The 18,971-nt window shown below is 51.3% G+C and overlaps 2 protein-coding genes across 2 annotated transcripts; both read left to right on the top strand.

Moving 5' to 3' along the window:
* Positions 1 to 7,390: 7,390 nt before the first annotated feature.
* LOC100907311 (mite group 2 allergen Pso o 2) lies at positions 7,391 to 8,409 on the top strand. Its single transcript, XM_003741488.2, has 5 exons — positions 7,391 to 7,529; positions 7,644 to 7,759; positions 7,889 to 8,002; positions 8,093 to 8,143; positions 8,267 to 8,409. Exons 1-5 carry the CDS (start codon positions 7,451 to 7,453, stop codon positions 8,345 to 8,347), a joined length of 441 nt encoding a protein of 146 aa, XP_003741536.1. The 5' UTR covers positions 7,391 to 7,450; the 3' UTR covers positions 8,348 to 8,409.
* A 2,275-nt stretch (positions 8,410 to 10,684) lies between these two features.
* LOC100900920 (mite group 2 allergen Tyr p 2-like) lies at positions 10,685 to 11,881 on the top strand. The gene is made up of 5 exons (XM_003741525.1): positions 10,685 to 10,760; positions 11,011 to 11,126; positions 11,339 to 11,452; positions 11,593 to 11,643; positions 11,801 to 11,881. Exons 1-5 carry the CDS (start codon positions 10,685 to 10,687, stop codon positions 11,879 to 11,881), a joined length of 438 nt encoding a protein of 145 aa, XP_003741573.1.
* Positions 11,882 to 18,971: the final 7,090 nt, after the last annotated feature.

Genomic DNA, 18,971 nt, shown 5'->3' with positions numbered 1-18,971 from the left:
CGATGCGAAACGCGCTACAGCGCACAATGATCAGGAATGAGGATCACCGTTTAGACATTGCTCCTGGTCAGCATAGAGCGCCAAAAAGGCTTCTGTGTGACACCTACGCAGAGGAATTGTCCTTCCCTGCAATTCATTACGGGGTCGATCGCAGAATCGCGCCCAGTGATGGCGCGAGAGTACGATCAACAGCATATACTATGTGTATGTTCGAAATTCGGAGGAGAGATAGACGCGGAGTCTCAACGCAACATGTCTTGTACATGGCCATGAAAATACTGCGCCTCCGGGTCAGGGATAGCATACAAAATATGTACCGGTGTTTGAGACCCACAGAAAGTGTGAAATGATCGAGGATCGTGATTTCGTCCAACGGTTGATCGAAACGAACCAAGCCTTTCTCAGAATGATTTCTCAGAATGATTCCGAAAGAGCATCGAAAAGAATCTCGAAGCGGATCGATAAATATTTTTATACGCTCTCCTTGCCGCGATAGGCATTTGATGCCAACAGAGAAGTTCTTGAACGTTTTCACGCGATGAGTAGTGTCTACGACACTACTTGCCTGGATTTTTTTGGCCACTCGGAGTCAGCAACAACCCAGCCGCCCCGATCCGCGAGTTCTGGGGATGCCGAATGGATTCCGGAGTCGTTAATTCCCCGTATACATTCATGCTAACTCTAAAGACACATTTGGAAGAGGCAAAAACTCGCTGCCCGGAAGAAGCCGAATTCATCGAAGAAATTACCCAGACCTACTACATCGACGACTTCGGGGCTGGTGCAAAAGATTTGGAATCGGCCAAACATCGTGTAGATCTGCTGATACGAATACTCCACGAAGCATGACTGCCGCTCGCGAAATGGAGCACGAACTCGGCCGAGCTGGCAGAGTACATCAACGCGGTGTCACTAGTGCCGAATCCGACGATTACCACAGGTCAGCAAAATGCGAAGTTTTTGGGAGTCGGCTGGGATCAGATGACGGACGCTCTAACAGCGCAAACATCGAAAGCTATGACAACGCTTGAGAACGGTACTCCAACAAAACGCCGGCTCCTGAGGGGCCTTGCGCAAATATTCGACCCTTTGGGTATACTGGCGCCCACTCATGTTACGGCTCGCAGCATACTACAAGAGCTATGGACGGCAAAAAAGGTTGGGATTCAGCGCTAACGGGAAAGCTCACTGAAAATTACGCAAAATTCGTCAGTCAGCTTCGCACTACAGCGAGCACTAAAATTCTGCGAGCTCAAGTCATCTCAGCGTCAGGGAGCAGTCATTTCGCATCAACTATTCACCTTCTCGGACGCCTCGACGAAAGCAATTGGCTGCGTTGCATATCTAAGAACAATACGGATCGCTCCTCAATTTCCCGAGATGTATTGTAAATCAATTAGTTATAATCTCTATCGGATCATGGCAATCATTCATTCAATTCGGCTTCTCGGCGCACGCTTCGAAGCCAAAGCTTTCCTGTTCGAGCTCGCGATCGTGGCGCCGTATGATTCGATTCGCTTTTCTCAAGGTATGCGAACCTTCTAACACCTTGCCACGAGTTCCGGACCGATTTCTTCAAGACCTATTCCCAAGGGAAGGATTGTAGGAGAGCTTCATCAATTCAATTAAGAATATCGAGGATTTCGTTTTTCCTCGTTGCCAGGGCTTCATTTTGATGTGTGCTGCCCTTTATCTCTCGAAATCGTCAAGCGAATACAGAATATCGAACGATCGCTTGATACGACTGTGGAATGAGCTCGGAACCAGAGCGAAGACTCTGATCGAATACGTTTTTAGCGTTGCTGCCTGCTCCGACAAATGTCAGAACTTGTAAGCGCTCAACTCATAATAACATAATGTGTAATAATATTCCCGCTGAGAACAAGGGAGAGAAGCAATTCCTCCGTTGAATGAAAGCTTGGTCCTCCTTGCTCGAAGTCAGCTTGAAGGAAGATGAGATAATGGATGATGAACAATGGCACAACCATGAGATCCCTACCGCCAGTCTCAGCATTGGTGAAGGAGACAGGCGCTTCGCATCGCGGTGGCGAAAATTCGATGGGGAGAGCGTGTTCCCTTGCTGCCTCCGTCACCCACTACATGTTGCTCATCAGACTCAGTGCAGGAAGGTGCACGATGGCCCGAAGCGGCAGCGTCCAGCACTGAGAAATTTGCACGAGGCGCGAGGCTCCTCCGGGGGAAACTTGGCTCCAGACCTGGACGACCCTCGTCTCTTGTGAGGCGCTGTTTGCCTCGACGGCATCATGCCAGTCTGGAACACCGGCGCCTTAAGATACGCGAGAGACTCATATTGTGCGACCTCACTATTAGGCGACTCTGAGGAAACGTCCCTCCGAGGAAGGAAGCCTAGCGCTGACTTCCTCCGAGCTTCGGCCGCGGCGAGAAACTCTTCGGTGAAATACTCCGGAATCGATTGCGAATTCTGAGTTCTCGGCGAGCTTCCCGAAGAAGTTTTGGTGGGCGGCGGAGCCGCGAAGTTTTGGCGGTCAGTCGGTATAATGTCTTCAATCCGTCTCCGTCTCGAAGGTTCTTTCGCATTCCTCTATCGGACGGGGAAAGCGTACTCTTCCAGATATCCAAAGAGGAACAAGCCTCACCGTTCAAAGGTGAATATATAAGGATGTTTCCGGTAATGCCGACTTCGGTCCGGAGACCGCAAAGTTCGAATTCTGGTGCGCACGTCAACCGTTCAACTGGGACCTGCGGAGTGTGTTGCATCTGCCGGAAGACGAGAGATTACCGTGTGTCAGTAGGCAGAGCTGTGTAGCATCCATTCAACTGTCGACGGAGGATATTTCCATCTCAGATAATTATCATCAGTCTGATGAGGTGTATTTGTGAACCCGTTCGAGCTCAACTTCCCGATGGTTATTGCTTATGTACCCATTCATTGCATCTTGGGCGCTCGTGCGACAGCCCTTCACCTGCAAAAGGAACAATAATCAAGGACTCCGTGGCCATCTACGGCTCGGCGCCCTCTGTTGATGAACGGGCCCGTCAGGGCACGGGGACTGGAATGGCGAGTAAGTCTATCATGACCGAACTTCGCCTCAGGCTCGCAGGCTCCGAGGAGGATTCTATCCGCCTCGCTAACGCAGCTCTACGAGAGTCCGGCTGGTGACTTCGATCCCGGGCCAACGAAAATCTCGGAACGATGCTCTCGGAACGTAACTCGGGAGTGTGGCTTCGACTCGGCTCGGAGGAGTGCGCCCGCGTTTGTGGATCGAGAATCGACCGTCGCGTCGATCGAGAATCGACCGCCAAACGCTGAGCTGCTGTAAGCTGACCTCAGGTTGCCTTGCGCGGCCATCATGACCTGTTGGTGCGAGCGCTCCGGCAGGCTGGGGTCCCCAACACCGAAGAGCCTCGGAATCTCTCGGTGAATGATGCACTTCGCCCGGACGGCCTGATGGTGGAAGCTTGGTCCCACAGCAAGCGAATGATTTGGGATGTGACGGTGAAGGATTCCTTCGCGCCGAACTATCGCGGGATCGCCCGCAATGCTCTCGATGCAGTATTCGGTTTGATACCGTATATCTCCGAATTAAAGGCACCCCCCGGATACATGTGACTAGTTAGAAATACTATAATAGAAGACACCCCCTAATAGAAGGCACCCCCTAATAGAAGACACCCCCTAATAGAAGACACCCCTCGAATGCGATTCAGCCCGCGGGGGAAGGATGAAAGAATCTTTTTATGGAGGCAAGGGTGATCCCTTTTTTTCGGCATCTTCTTCTCGAAAATTACTCTCTACCGAGGTAATGTTAGCCACTTTCTTGTATTTAGGATATGCCTAGTATTTGGCAGTGTCTTCTATTTGGGGGTGTCTTCTATCATAAAATCTCCGACAGTGACTTGTATTTGAAGGATGCCTTTTGATTGGAGATATACGGTAGTACTTCTCCTCGAGATCGGTCTTGCCTTTGGAGTTCTCAGAGACGAGCCCAATTCTCATTTTATCCGGGATCAAATAAGTTATGAGCTAATCGATCCCAAAGGCTCCAACTCGGAATTGGTGGGATAAAATGAACGACTTGACAAGATGCACGTCATTCGAAGCATTGAATTCGTTGAATTAGTCGTCGGAACTCACATCTCTGCTTCTATATCTTCCAGGGTTCTCCCTGACCGCGAGCCGCTTCGGATGTATCTCCTGGACACTTTTCCGCATCTCAGCGAACACAAGCTTAAACATGCGAAAACTGAGCCAACTACACAAACCCCTATCGCTAGATATACGAAGCCTCGGGAGCCTTCTTTCACGGCGTCTCGTTTGTCGGGATGCAACTTATACACAATAAGGGCTATAGCCCCGGCGCATAGGCCCATGACTTCTAAGCTCATCTTCAGGACGAAAAGACTGCACTCGTTGGTGTCCTCCCTCCTTGCCCGCAAATTTTCTGCGTTCGGTCGATTCCTCGGCGGAGACACATTCAGTAATAACACGAGACACGTTTGCTAGCATATTTTGATTCCTTGATAATCGAGTCTCGGCCTCCTCTGGAAATGTACGATGAGATTGTCCGCCGAGACGCGGGACTGGAGTTCTAATCTCCTGAAACCGCTCCCCTACCCTAGATAGAGCAGTCCTCTCGACTCTCGTCCCTTCCTTAGAGGCAAGAATCGCAAATTATCGCGATCGATTCTTGGAGAATCCTGCTCCTCAGATCTCGGCGGTCAGTCATGTTCCAGTGTCTCCGTACCTATGGTCGAGAGATGATTCACTGCATGCAGGGCCTCGAGAACATCGCAAATCACTCATGAGTCATATCTCATGACTCTTCGAGGAATTCTCGGGCCGAATCCGCGAGGAAAGCATAAGACGCCGAGGGCATCTATTTGGATGAGCGCGCCCTAGACCCGGAGAATCGAGTGGCTCAAGCGCTTGTTTCGGCAGCGCTCCGAACTTCTCCGTTTTATTACAATGTCGCAGTGGAATTCCGCTCGCCTTGATCACCTCGACCTTGGGGAGCAGACGATCGAAAAACTAGTTTCCCGGGTTCGAGTCTAGATCTGGGATCATTGTTCGAGGAACTTCCCACAGCTCTCTTTTCTCCGAAATTCGCGCAAAGACTCGGTGAAGGATGCCGTCGCGAGAGGTTATTCGGGATTCGCATCGACACTCGCACAGCCAACTTATTGCTCGCTTGTAGGAAGGTAGGTGAAAGTCTTCTTGAAAGCGGACAGATAAAGTTTCGAAGGGGCCAAGAATGCGACATGACTTTTTCGGAGAAATTAGCGCTACATAGAGATGCTATGAAGTGGTCGGATAAAAAGATGGGTTTCGAAGGGTCGAATGGAGGGGGATCGACACTTTCGGCGCAGAGTGAATCGAAGCGCACTCTAAGAAATGACGGAGTATGGAATCGTGTTATTATTAATTATAATCGTGGCGACCTGAAGCCTACTCAAGGGAGAATATGGAATAGTATCCGAGATGTCGGGCCTCTGATTCCCACCCCTGAAGTCATCATCCTCGGTGGTTCCCAACCGGGGTTCCATGGAACCCTTGGGCTTCATCGACGATTCCGCGGGGTTCCAGGTTCGGATGCCGGTGGAGCCCCGAGGCTCCCACATACTTTCCGGGTTCCATCCATTTTCCTAGACAAGGTTTTGAGTTTTTTTCCCTCATCCTATTCTTGCGCTGGCGAGCCGGTAGAACATGTAGGGCGTCCGATGATAATATGACTTTTTGATGTAGCCTCGTCGAAACGTGAATCACGTCAGGTGATCCCTTCGCACTTTGTGATTCACAACCAGAGAGCGACCTTAATTCGCTGCTGTTTTCTTTCCCCAGTGAACACTCATTCAGGGTCTATGAACCTCCAAAATATGAGACGGCAATAGGGTTTTCCCGGTTTGATAGAGGTGGGGAATCGGCGTGGAGTTTGTGGACTTTCCGGTCGTGCCGTGCACCTGAGGCATTCGGCATTCGGATATGAAATCGGAAGCAGCGCTGGCGCCTTGAACTCCTAATACGCGGCGATATGCCTCTTTGAGCTGGATAAGAAGAGCTTAGCGTGGACAATGAGCAGAATGTCCATCGTCCACGATTTGGATTACACCCGGTGCGGCGGCGACTTAGAAGCCGGACGGAGCTTATCATGCCCGTGACAGTCGAGCCGCGGCCTCCGAGATTATTCGGCTGTGCCGGGAATCTTGAGCTCGGCAGTACCAGGTAGGGGCATGTCAGGCGACCCGACGCGACGCAGCGATCACCGGACCTAAGTACTTTGCATGTAATCCCTGTCTCGCTCGACAACCATATCTCGGGATGTCCAAAAAACCCGCGCCCGTATGGATAGGCGCCGGTTCCTCCGCATCTACATAGATTCGAGACCTGCATCGATGATTCTCCCGATTCGAGTTTGCGAGCACACGCGAGAGTAATCCCTCGAGGAAGCGTTCTCGAACTATAATGACAACATGTACCTGGACGGGGCCTAGTGGAGGACGTCCCTGGATAGACATAACATGGGTGCCTACTTGTCGCAACAATTTCCGATGAGGGTTACTGAACTCATAATTGGTGTCGCTGACCGAAATCCACCTAGGTTCATCTTCTGCCTACGACAGCCATACGATTGGGTTGGGCGTGCGGCTGGCGACCTGGTCGGGAGAGATATGCGAAGTCCAGTCTGTAAGAATTTCCTGAATGAGGCGGGAAAATCGGATCCAAGGCCTCGACGAAAAATTAGAAAAGCAACGTGTAGAGGGACCTCGCCTCGCGTGAAGATATAGTATCTTGCCTAGTCGACCAGACAGAAAAACCTCTTACGCATGTGAGCCCTACACGATCAGGTTCACTTTCTTTCTGGAAAACTCCACTCCTCCCCAAGAAGTTGTCCGGCGTCGGCGCATCTTTTAGATTTAGATGACAGGCTCCTCGTATAGTAATAGATGACGCACTCACCGACTCCGGGCCGGCGAGGAGAGTGGAATCTTCACTCCTCATAGAGTCCTAACGTCTCCGAGGGACAGTGCTCTCCTCAGCCGCCTGGATATTTATTCTGGTTTCCATTTTCATATTTCATACCTCGGTCCCAAAATGGTTTCCATTGATGAATGTTCAGCCATGCGTGCCTTCTCGGGGGAATCCGGATGACAACGTCTCGCAGGCTGATTCCGCATTGAGTTGCTGTCGGGAGGGGAGAGATGTCCTCGATCGGACCATGCCTGCGTTACGTCGGCGTTGTCTTGAGATAATGGGGACCAAACCAAATACCTGATTTGCTCAGCTCCCTTACCCTCGTGTTTTGGGAGAAAATCGCTTTGTCGTCGTAGACGCTGAGCATTCGGGAATAACTTGCTTATCCGCCTAATCCCTTCGAAAGGGAGGCACACGCTCATAAAGGGAAGCAAATACACTTCCTGTCCCACTTCTCGCTGAGCCAAACGACGGGAGAGTTTCAGAACAGACGCCATCATGCTGCTCAGAATTGCCCTGGCAAGCGCCTTACTATTGGCCGTGACCGCCCAGAGGCAAATCAAAACCGAGGCTTGCGGTGATCATTCAGTTCCGTTTGGGATCGATATCCTTATCAACTCTTCGGCCTACCCTCTCGAGAATTGAGACGAGGATATCTGTTCTCGCTCCGGCTTACGAGCTCGCTTTCCAGATGAAGCCGGGAAGGGCGTGATCCAGTCGGTAACCGTGACTCCGTGTACCACCGAGCCCTGTCAGCTGAAAAAGGGCGCAGTTGCATCCTTCGGATTCAAATACACCTGTGACCAAGTAAAGCAGCACATCTGCCGAGTCCATCATGACTGATGACCATGAATTTCGAAGTCTCCAACATATCTATATCGGTCAGGATCAGGAACCTAGAGTGCTAAAATAATCGATGTCTTCTTCGCCCTAAAGGATAGCGAATTCGTCCGGCTGCAAGGAACCGCCTCGGGACCCTTCGGGATCAAAATCCCCATCCCAGGTCTCCAAAACGATTTCTGCAAGGTCGTCGATTGCCCTGTCCAAAAGGTTAGTATCGCTCACAGAAGCTCGAAGCCGTGAACTTGGCCCATAATGAGAAAGTCCCAAGAAACCCACGTATCGCTCATCCCCTCACAGGACAAGGTTTATGAGGGCTCCTTCGACATGAGGATCGGCAGAGTTCCCCTGGTGAGTGAGGGGTTCCCCCTCAAAATTCAAGCTTCTTATCCGGCATGAGATCTCTCTCATCGAGTAGCATTGGGCGCAATTTTTATAAACCCGTGACTCGCGAATGACACCTTGCTCTTTCAGACGAAAACGACTGTAGAAATGAAGGTTCTCGGAGCTTCCGGTTTGAGCGCTTGCTTCAAGTTTCCCGTGAAGCTCATCTGAGAGCACCATCAGGGAGAGTAAAGGAGAAGCTTTCTAGGAATAAAATTATTGCTGTTAATGCTCTATGTCTGTCTTCCTGGAGGAATCCTCATCGAGGAATACTTGATATCGGTACGCGCGTCGACTCGTGACTGGTTTTTCTTCGCTCGGGCATGCCTCCTTCTTGGAGAGGAATCCATAAGTCGTACAGCCTGGGGTCCGGGATCGGACAAGGGAACGCACTCGGCGAGAAACAGGCGCTCAGCTCCGGTCCTGCAGCGACGCGACGGTCGACGCGCCGTCTCTCGCAAGCTTGATCGCTCCCGAAATTCATGAATTTCTGAAAGCGACCAATCTTAGTTCCTGGACTTTAGATACCGACATCTATTCCGAATAGATAGACGTCCTCGCTGCCGAGGAATGGGACGGAAAGGATGAGGCTATGCACAACCAGTCTCAATTCTCCCCTTGCGTCAGAAACAGCCGGCGGTGTGCTTACTCCCCGACGCCATTCCAAGAATGGTGATGATCCGGCTCCCACTTTTGCTCCATCTCGTCTCCTCATGGGCGTGAGGGTGCGACGTGGATCTGGTTTCGTGATTTGAATCCATGGAATCGAAGTCCTCAATGGAAGCAGGTCAGAGGAATATGTCAGTTTTCTCAGGGGGCGGCTCTTCCTCTTCGCCAGATGACGTTCCATGAGACTGTTTCTCAAACAGCCATTGGCGAGAAAAGTTTTCGGTATTTCCCGGGACTTCCACGCTTTTCTCGTGACGCATAAAGTCCCGTGAGTCGCTCGAGGTCGCCCTAGTCGTGGAGATCACTTCTAGACTGGCTCACGAAGTCTCCCGGCATATAGCATCCGAAACGATAAGGAGCAGCACGCATTCTCGAGATGTTTGACCCGAGACCTCCGATCGTACGGCTCTCAGGGGGCTGGCGTTGAGGCTTTGTCGGTCTCTTGTAGCTGTCTTGTCATCGAGCAAAGGCGAAACGAAGTCGCTCAATCCAATCAAAAATCACGTCTACTCGGCGGACGGAAGGTGTGAGCGCATGCACTGTGCTTGTATATGTACAGGTACATATATACATTTTTCGCCTGAAGATGCGAAATTAAATCGTGGAATTGGGATCGCCACGACAGTGTCGACCCAGATCTTTGAGAGAATTCATCGCGAAAAAAGAACGTTCAAGTTTCCGAAGTTCCTGATGAGATCGATCCCACACAGTTACGTGTAATGAGGAGAGGGGATGGCACAAGCTCGACCGATTGTCGGTACCTCCATGTCTTGATTAGATCGCGACGGGTAAGCTCCGGAGAGCTCCTGAGAATTTTTTAGATGTTTCCGAATGCGAGCCGAGTTCAGCGCACACCCCCCCCCCTGCCGACGAAGACTCCTCACGGAGCCCCATCTCATTCCGACTGCCGAGCGTTCACCCCGGAATTTCAAGAGCTACGAAATTCCTAATGGGCGTTGGAGAGAGTCCGCTCTCTCGCCGGTGCGATTTCTAGTACCAGACGAGTGGTTAAAGAGATTCTCACAGGCATGTGAACGAAAATTCATAGTCGTCAACCTTGCGACGGAGCGCGGGACTCGGAATACCCCGACCTTAGGACCTTTGTGCCTTCGGAGCCATAGGCGGTCGAACCTGCCGAAACCAGAGTTGGCCGACCCCTTTTCGTTGGAGGGTATAAACGACGGAAAAGCGCGAACGGCGTGAGTTGGTTCCAAAGGTTCATGGGCTCGAATCTTCGCGATAAGCTCGCTCCAATTCGTCAATACGGACCATTCTGAGAGACCTCAGATAACCTGACCGTGTACGATTTTGTCGGGAGGGATGCTAATCCAGAGAATATTCCGTGGAGACGGAGATATTTCTGACTGACACTCGCTAAAGAAGCTCACGACATAAGGGAGGAACGGGAGGGAACAAAAAACTCCAATGCGAATTCTGAACGGGAGTGCGGAACAAGTGAGAAATTCCTAGCATGACTCTTCGGAATTTGGAGGACGGGTCTCGATGCGGCTGCAGCTTCCGCATGAGCCCAGACCAGGTGAGATTTCAGCTCCATAGACAATCATCGTAGCACATGGAATCTCTGAGAACCGAATGAAAACCGGAAAACTTCCGGGAGGACCCGGCCCCGGAACGATCTCCTGGGGAGAAAACTCGCGGGGGTTTTGATCCGTCCCCGAGTTTTGCTGAGAAACGAATCGGTGCTGTTGATCTAAGGCTCTCGCGACGGTTTGATCTTGAGTTAGAATCGCACTATGTTCTGCATAAGATTGGGAAACCATGAAAATATTTTTTTCTCGCCATACTAAGAAGATTCGGTTCCAGATTGTGAGCTACCCGATGTCGAGAATAATCCTACTCAGCGTCCTGGCTCTCGCCGCCTCAGCTCAGCGAGTGGTCGACGTCACACCTTGCGGTAAGATTCTACATTCAGGTCAACTTGGGGGCATAATCCCTGCGGAAAGTCCGCCGCGAGGTATCTCTCTGTTCGCTAGCATGAATGCGACGCGATCGGTCGCTCTCTCGAAAATTGATAAGCGGCTCCCGGATATCCGGTGAGCAGGCTCAATCAGCGCCTCCGGTGCAGCTAAACGAGGAATCTCCGGGGTTTCGACAACCGATCACATATTTTCCGCCACTCAATCCTAACCCTTATTAATTCTCAGATGATTCCGGAAATGGAACTCTCATCAAATTTGTCATTACCCCGTGCTCAACTGACCCCTGTGAGTTAAGGAAGGGCACTTTTGTCCACTTCGCATTTACTTACGTCGCGGACAAGGTAAATACATTTATGTTGCGATATCCCTCAATAGCTGACCACTGTAAACCGATCGGAGATACAGGCCCAGTGGACTATAAAGGCCTCGCGCGGCCTTTTGTCGCTCAGGGTGGGAGGAGGGTATCCCCCGAATGAATCAAGTATTCGAGGCATGCGATTTCGCTATGAATGGGAGTCTGAGGTACTAAGCGGTGTTATTTATCATTGCGCAGTTCAGCGAGACTGTCAACCTGAGTGGCACAGCTACGGGACCTTTCGGGATCAGGCTCCCTATCCCTGGGATCGATGGTGATATGTGCAAGGTTGTCGCCTGTCCCGTTTCAGAGGTTAGTGCTTCGAGTGGATCACGAGTCATTATGCAAAGGAGGCGGTTTTTACTAGAGAAATAGAGGACATCATCAATCCTCCTGGTTTGCAATCTTGACGCATTTTTCTTCGACACGTGACTGAGTTCCATCTTCCGCAGGGCGCGACCTACACCGGAGCATTGTCCTTGAGAATCGCCAGGATCCCGATTGTGAGTTGAGAGGCTCCTCTTAATTCTTTAACCCTCGATAGATTCCTCTCACAAGAGCATGATTTTCATAAGATTCCGGAGTCGGGGTTGCTCCCCCTCGATCAGTTCATGAGCTCGCAAAACTTTCGGAAGCCTAAATGAGCCTCTCTTATTACAGTCCAAGACCACGGTGGAGATGAAAGTTTTCGGAGATGCCGGCCTCAGTGCGTGTTTCGTCTTCCCGGTGACGCTCGTCTGAAACTTCGCCGCAGTGGGCTCATCGAACAAACTGGAGGAAACTGAACTAACTCTTGAGAGAGGGTCGGACTGGCTCGTCCCCGATCGAAACATCCGTGATCCTCCCCCGTGGGCGTCGTTTCCCGGCTGCCCAACGGAACTACGTATTCCTCTACGGAATCTCGCTCGGACTTGTGTATTGTTGTCAGAAAAAATAAAAGAGGTTATGCTTGAGGGAAACTCCCCCAGGTGGAGCTCTGTGATACGGAAATTCTGAAGTTCGAAGCTCAATTCGATGCGTGCAAGCAGCAAAACGGATTTGACTGGAGCATAATATTTCCCGTCCGGAACAGCCATTTTCGCGCTCGGGAATATGCCAATTGAGCTCTCGGAAAGCTTTTTGCCAGTACGAAGGCCTTCTCCCGATCAAAAATGGAGAGGATATCGATTCATTCATCAGTGTAATCTGAGCAAAGTCTGGCGGTTTGTGAGCGACACGAGTTTCAGTCACGAGTCTTCTTCGAGAGCTACCTAGCTGTGCAGCCCGATCGCGGGAAGCGCGTTCCTATTCTGATTTTCACGAGCGCGCAGGAGACACTCCCAGTTCCCCAGAGAGTCCTAATTTCTAAGAACCAACCAGTAGGACTCCGAAGCTACCGAACTGAAAATGTGTGGGAGGGCCTCTATTTCTTCGTGGGTGAACTGCGCCTCGGGGGTAGGATCTGGGTTCACGTATCCGTCGATGAAAGAGGAGCTTGCCAAACCCTCACTTCAATGCCGACAGGAGTATCAATAAGTGAGAACTCGTACGTTGCGGACTTTTCCACGGCGGGAATGCTAGGATCCGAAGAGAACGATTGCCAATCTGTTCGCTCCACTATCATTAATTGTGCTAGATTTCAGTTACTTCTCTAGAGCTCAATCCATGATTAGAACAGAAGCCACACTTTCTGGCTCGCCGCACCGATTCCGGTCATTTCAAGGAGGATATCCTTAATCAGGCACCTTCGGAGATCAGAGTCCAAGGTCCTTCACTTATCTCGCTACAAGTGTCAGAGGAGGATTAGGGGATTTCCTTCCGCAAGGAGCTTACGCCGGAAATGAAAGGGATCCTATCACTCCTGGGATGGTCGGGTGACCATGGACTTCGGAGTATAAACAATCTCTCTCTGTGCCGGAGCTCCGATCAGTTTGTCTGTCTTCATCTGATTATCCTCTCGCTCTCTCGTCTCGTTATTGAACTTCTCACTGAATTATTAACGAACTTTCTCTGACAGTGAATTGGTCGAAGCGATGGAACCGCTGAAGCTCTCCGCGGATCAACCTCCCTCCAATGAAGGGAGTTGACTTCTCGTGGAACATCGATGGAAATCCTGGAGACAAAGACAGGTCAGTGTGCAATAATTTGCTCATGCATATGCTTGTAGAGGTCACTTGCGAGGATTGAGGAATGGAGCCATCAAGAAGACCATGCAGGTATATGAATGAGGATACCACCGCTGTGAGGATTTTAGATTCACCCCCCCCACATGCGTTATAGGAATTTCTAAGCTGTTATCGAGTGGGAGCAAAGAGGGGAAATTGGAGCGTGATCGACACCTGAATCAATGAGACACAACACCATGAGGAATGTCTCTAGGAAAGCATTTCGGCAAATCCGACTTTATCATTATCCGAACCTGATTTTTATAGAATGGAAATCCTATCCGGCGACCGCTTGAGGAGAACGAGCCATTCGCAGAGTGCAAGTAGCGTTCCCTCTCCGCCTCTCCGTCTCTCGGGAGTAAGAATAAGGACTACTCCAGTCGGGCGCCGCCTGTTTCTCGCTGATGCGACAACGGTGCTCCGTATGATGCTTCAATCGGAACGTCGCGGGCAGTCAGTAGTTTGAGCGAAGCTCCAGATCTCTCCTCACTTAGAAGGGGAGCCGAACGTATCGTACAATTGAGCCACAACCTGACTTTGTCCGCAGAAAATCCGCTCTTCTCAGTGATGTCACCTAAAGAACGTCATGTCGTTTTTCATTCCGAGTCATTAGTCTTCCGGATAAATGACTTCCCTCCTCAAACAAGGAAATTCGTCTAAGCATCTGAGTTTCTATGCAATCATGAGGACGCGTGTTCCGATTCAAAAAATTCCCTGTCTCCGGACGAAGTTTCAGATGAGAAAAATGCGCCATGGAATGCCATTGCTCATCGGCGAAAAAGATTTTTTCGGAATTTCGTTGTTTCTGCATCGCGGGGGGACCCCGAGTTCCGCACGATTGGAAGTTCTGAGAATCCGGTACCGTTTAAATATCGCGACGAGCCCATCTGACCCAGGAACGCCCACGAGAGGGGATGAGTGCAGACAATTCTGGACTCACCCGAGACCGGGAAGATAAAATTTACAAGCGAATCCGAAAATCTTCGTCGCCAACAACCCGATCGCGACGTACCCGAATGGATTTCAATTAGGTCCACTCAAAACGTCACTCAAAAGCACTCTCGACTGTTCCAATATCTAATCAGAGTGACCAAGCGGCTGCTCGGCAAAAGACTCGGCCCTCTCTATCCTCTCAAATAAAAAGATAATGGATAGCCCCTTATTCATGATCGTCTACCGCTGCGCACGGAGGCTCTCTACGATCTAGCTCCCGCAAGAACGGCTCTCTTGGAGATGGACCAACCCGCGAACGGTGTCGACCTCGCCTGACTCGTCTGATGCGCGAACTCTGAGCTCTGCTCTCGGAATTCTCCGAATCGAGAGGGTCGGTGAAACTCACCTATCCGCCCGAGTCGGGGTCCGGGAGAGAGGTGAGCGGAATCTGTCGACTGCTCGGAATGCCATCCTTAAAATTCGTTCGGAGTCCGCCATTGAAATCGAGGAGAGAAAGGCCTCGAGGATCTTGTGGTATATCGAGAGCTCCGTCTTGGAAGCCCCGAATTCGCGGACGGTTGCCTCGAACGTATTCCCGACCCTTCAGAAATGGACAGCCGATCAGTGAAAATATTCGTGCTTTCCAAACTTCGGTCGACCGCGGACAATGCGTCGGGGTGATGCGTTGGCGGCGTCATTGGTTTGCATCGTTAATCCATTCGCTTCCCACAGAAATATTCTCACGTCCAGACAGCCGCTCACCGGAAACCACAACTCGGGGAGTCGTCGATCTCCACGCACGTTCATTGGAAGGCGGAAACGAGAATTGAATATTATCTGCGTCGCGGGATCTCGGAAGACCCGAAGTTTTCTCGCTGGTAAGAAATGGTCTCAGGGTGGCAGAACCGGAGAAGAGCTCTTTTCTGTTGTTTTCTTCCGTTGTCCCGGTGAAGCCTCTTTCCTCAAATTGTCTTCCGACTCCGCCATCAGCCGATTACGAGTTTCGATGACGGAGAGTTTCCTCGTTTTCGGACCTTGAAACCAATATTTCGAGAAGAAGGATATGTTTGAACCGTTCAGCCGGGATCATCTCCGACCGACGGTGATCGATTCTGAATGTCCGTCATGAATCATTTTCCTCGTGGGATAGAAATCATGCGAGAAATATATCCTCACCGCGTCTGCTATGTGAGCCAGGACTCTTTAAGGTGCACTTCTGGTGAATCGATGGCTTTCCTCGATCGCATCGCGAAATCAGGTATCGAGATTATCCTGACTGAACTCGGATGCACGCTCGGTCCATGGAACGATCATAAATCCTGGCGTAGTGATCCCGCGACAAATATGCCACGAGAGGGGATGGATTCTCGAGTTTCACCGAGGTCGCCCGCGGACTGAGACGGTCTCTCGAGCGAACGTACCGCCTCGGGACACAGTTTTCTTGAGCTATAACAAACCATCATAGATCACGTCTCGAGCGAGTTATGTCGAGGATGCTCTCGCCGGAGACGTAATTCGGATGTCCTCAGCTGAAGCACTCCATCCAAGTACTCGGAACATACAAGTCGCGTTGCCGTGGGAGCGTATCCAGCTTCTGCGGCGCGGCTCGGCGATTTTGGAGCACGGAAGACGATTCGGTCCGGCCCCCGGGTGTTTGGCTCACAGCGAGGAAAACATCCGCCAAGGTGACCGCTGGAGCTCCGGCAGAGTTTCTGGCAGCGTATCCGGGGCGGCGTATCCTCGGAAAGATCCATCCCGTGCTCCTGCAGAGGACGCCAGAAATCCGGTTGATGCCGACGTGGTAACAGGACGTCCTCGGACTTGCAAGAAGCGATTTGTGTATATCCAAACAAAAGCGCAGGTGCGTGTCGATCGGAGCCGCTCCGACCGTTTGCTCCTTCCTCCACAATGTGATCGGGGTCGCCCTCTTCGAATGGCGGCGTTCTTAGTGGTGAGAATTGGCCCCGAATGAATACACCGACCCGCAGTGTCATCGTTCCTGCACGGGTGGTCTCTCGCTAGCACCGAAATCCGATTTCGGCGAACAAAGAGAGGATGAAGACACCAAGCCCTCGGAATTTCCGGAGGCACAGCCTGCAGCTACGTAACCGGGAGACTCGATTCGAGCAGCAGTTCGCTCGCTTGAGAAACGCAGATATTGAGCACCAAATCAGTCGAGGATGTTCCGGGGCAATTCAGAACGGGTTCGAGAGGACGGAAGGAGAGTTTCCTATGACATCCCGGATTTCATTCTCCTCAATCGGCGAAGAATTTTTTCGTGGGATTCCACACCGGATCGGCCGCGTGCACCGAATCGAGTCTCGGTGTTCGATCGCTTCGCTAGCGATATCGGAGGCAGAGGAACGATCGTATCGTTTGATCGTCGGGAATCCTTGAGAGGGTTTCGTTCCTGAAGAATTATCGTATGTATTTTTCAAATTATCTCAGCGTTCCGCGAGATATTACATGAGATAACACAGTAGAGGAGCGGCTCGGGCCGCGGCCGCCGCGCCGTGGAGACTCATGGGGAGGAATTATTGCGCAAAGCCCGCGGTAAGTCAGCTCTAGTCAGAGATTCGCTGTGCTGCCCCACGCAATGTATTCCGTCAATAGAGATCGAACAGGAGAGGGAAAAACATTCCCCGTGAAGATAACCCAGTGGAAGAATTGCTTACCAGTCCTCGTGATTCCGCAAAACTCGGTCCTTGTCCGATCATGTCGGGGAGCATTGAAGAGCAATCGAGAGGAAAAACAGTGGGGAGTGATGAGTGTCGCTTACTTGTGGTACTCCTTGAGTTGTCGAGTATTCGATCTCGAGACGACCCGGGCCGACCTAGCGGGAGCTCCGCTGGGAACGATGAATGAAAATGAGGTAAGTAAACGTCCCAATGAACGTGAGGTCTCGGACGTCCTTCCGCTCCTCACCTCAGGTACTCACAGGTATTCACTTGCACTCAGGAATGGCTTGTGTGATATTTCATCATTCGCATATCTGTCGTTTTATTCGTCAATTAGCTGGAGCAGTTCCATTGTCACATGACTTACCCGCCTCCGCCCGGGGACACGTCTCCCGTTGGAACTCCACCAACCGCAACGCGAGAGTCTCTGCGACCCAAAACCTTGATTAGAATGATTCATTGTGTCTGGAACAGCTCAAGCGAGTCGCACATGTCTGAATCCTCCGTTAATTCCCGCAGATTGGTTCCTTTGTCGAGCAGACGAAGGGTTGTCACGAGGCGGTAGTCAAACTTAGCATCTCGTGGATTTCGGACTGCGAATATAGTACATGCTAATACACCTGAAGTCACATTTTGGAATAGTCGAGTTATCTCTTCGGAGTCTTCGAATGCGCTTCATGGCTAAAACCTCTGCTCGAAGTCGACTCTTCGGAGCCAGCCCAAATAGAATGTCCTCGAGAAGCGATTATTTGAACCGAAGTCTTAAAGCGAGATCAGGTATCAATCCTTTCCAAACAGGATTCGCGGCTGACCGCACGGGATATCACGCTATCGGTGAGCTAGCAACTGAGCTCGAACGACGAGTCGTCTTCCCTCGTTTAGGGTCTTATATCGGGCGCGCTCGCGGCTCAAGGCTTGCGCTCTGACCTCTAAAACAGGGTTGCAGGATAGGGCCCAACTCCAAACATCTTCCGGGAGACAGAAATCAGGATCTCTGTTCCGGATCATGATCTCACACCGGATATGTATCACTCGCTTATCGAAATAGGAAACGGATTGACGATTCGATGCTTCTCGAGCCCTTCCCCGTTTTTGTGTCTTGCGGAATCCGAGCGTCTACTTGGACAGACGTTTCTGTAGTATCCCGCGGGCTCGGACTCATCTGTAGAAGATCTTCTTTTGATCGCTCACTGATACAGGTCGCTCCCGGTAGGATAGGGCTGATTGCACCTTAACGCCTTGACGTCCGACAGCGATGATTCGATTCGACGTCCAATCGCTCTGACCGATGACAATGACAGCAAAACATCGGAACGAATCACTTTCCTCATTGGCGAGGACTGATACCTTGATTGACAACCTCCGGCCTAATCTACCAGAACGATCGTGTTCGCCCAGCTCGTCGAGCCACCAGCGCGAGAAGTTCGGAGCGGAGAGGATCTCGGGGATTCAGTGGTGACCCCCTAAGTATTACAAATCCATTTTCCCTTACCTCTCGCGATGAATCTCCTCCGGAGCGGGGAATGGCATCGCGAAGTGCGAGTCTGTTAAGCGATCCATCGTCAGCTCTCCTCTCGGTAATCACTGTTATCGAACTCGAATCTCCACATTTCGTTGGCAATCAGACTCGCAAGGAGGGCAGTCGAAACGCAATTTCTGGATTTCGCTACCTCATAGTGGGGACAGTCGATCCTCTCGTCATTTTTCTGAATCGTCAGCTGTTCCGCCTGAGACTCTCCTTTCATGAGGGTCGAGAGTCGAACTCAGAGCATCCTTCGCTTTATGATCACTTGCGCAATCGATGATGGGGAGGAGTTTTTGCCCTCGATTCAAATCTTGCACCGACGCGCGCTTCCGCTCCCTCCTCTCTGATCTGAGATGCCAGGTGCGGAAGTGAGTGCTTCCGTCTAAGAGGGTCGTGGACACCCCTCACGGCACTAGATAGTTAATTTCTCTGGTGGAGCTCACGCATATTTCGCCCGCATATTATCAGCGACCCGGGAAGCTCCACGGCATCATGGGGGCCCGTAGCCAGGGGCGTTCCCAGGATTTTTTTTTGGGGGGGGCCAGACTAGG

This window comes from Galendromus occidentalis, unplaced genomic scaffold (genome assembly GCF_000255335.2).
Source record: "Galendromus occidentalis unplaced genomic scaffold, Mocc_1.1 scf7180000077183, whole genome shotgun sequence".
In the NCBI taxonomy this organism is placed as follows: Eukaryota; Metazoa; Arthropoda; class Arachnida; order Mesostigmata; family Phytoseiidae; genus Galendromus; species Galendromus occidentalis.
This window is presented reverse-complemented; position numbering and strand designations above follow the sequence as displayed.

What these genes read in the sequence shown, in the direction of transcription:
- LOC100907311 (XM_003741488.2), top strand. Translation starts at nt 7,451, where the DNA reads ATGCTGCTCAGAATTGCCCTGGCAAGCGCCTTACTATTGGCCGTGACC. An exon ending in TCAAATACACCTGTGACCAA is followed by an intron (nt 7,760 to 7,888) that starts GTAAAGCAGCAC and finishes TTCGCCCTAAAG; the next exon opens with GATAGCGAATTCGTCCGGCT. An exon ending in GGATCGGCAGAGTTCCCCTG is followed by an intron (nt 8,144 to 8,266) that starts GTGAGTGAGGGG and finishes TTGCTCTTTCAG; the next exon opens with ACGAAAACGACTGTAGAAAT.
- LOC100900920 (XM_003741525.1), top strand. Translation starts at nt 10,685, where the DNA reads ATGTCGAGAATAATCCTACTCAGCGTCCTGGCTCTCGCCGCCTCAGCT. An exon ending in TTACTTACGTCGCGGACAAG is followed by an intron (nt 11,127 to 11,338) that starts GTAAATACATTT and finishes ATCATTGCGCAG; the next exon opens with TTCAGCGAGACTGTCAACCT. An exon ending in GAATCGCCAGGATCCCGATT is followed by an intron (nt 11,644 to 11,800) that starts GTGAGTTGAGAG and finishes CTCTTATTACAG; the next exon opens with TCCAAGACCACGGTGGAGAT.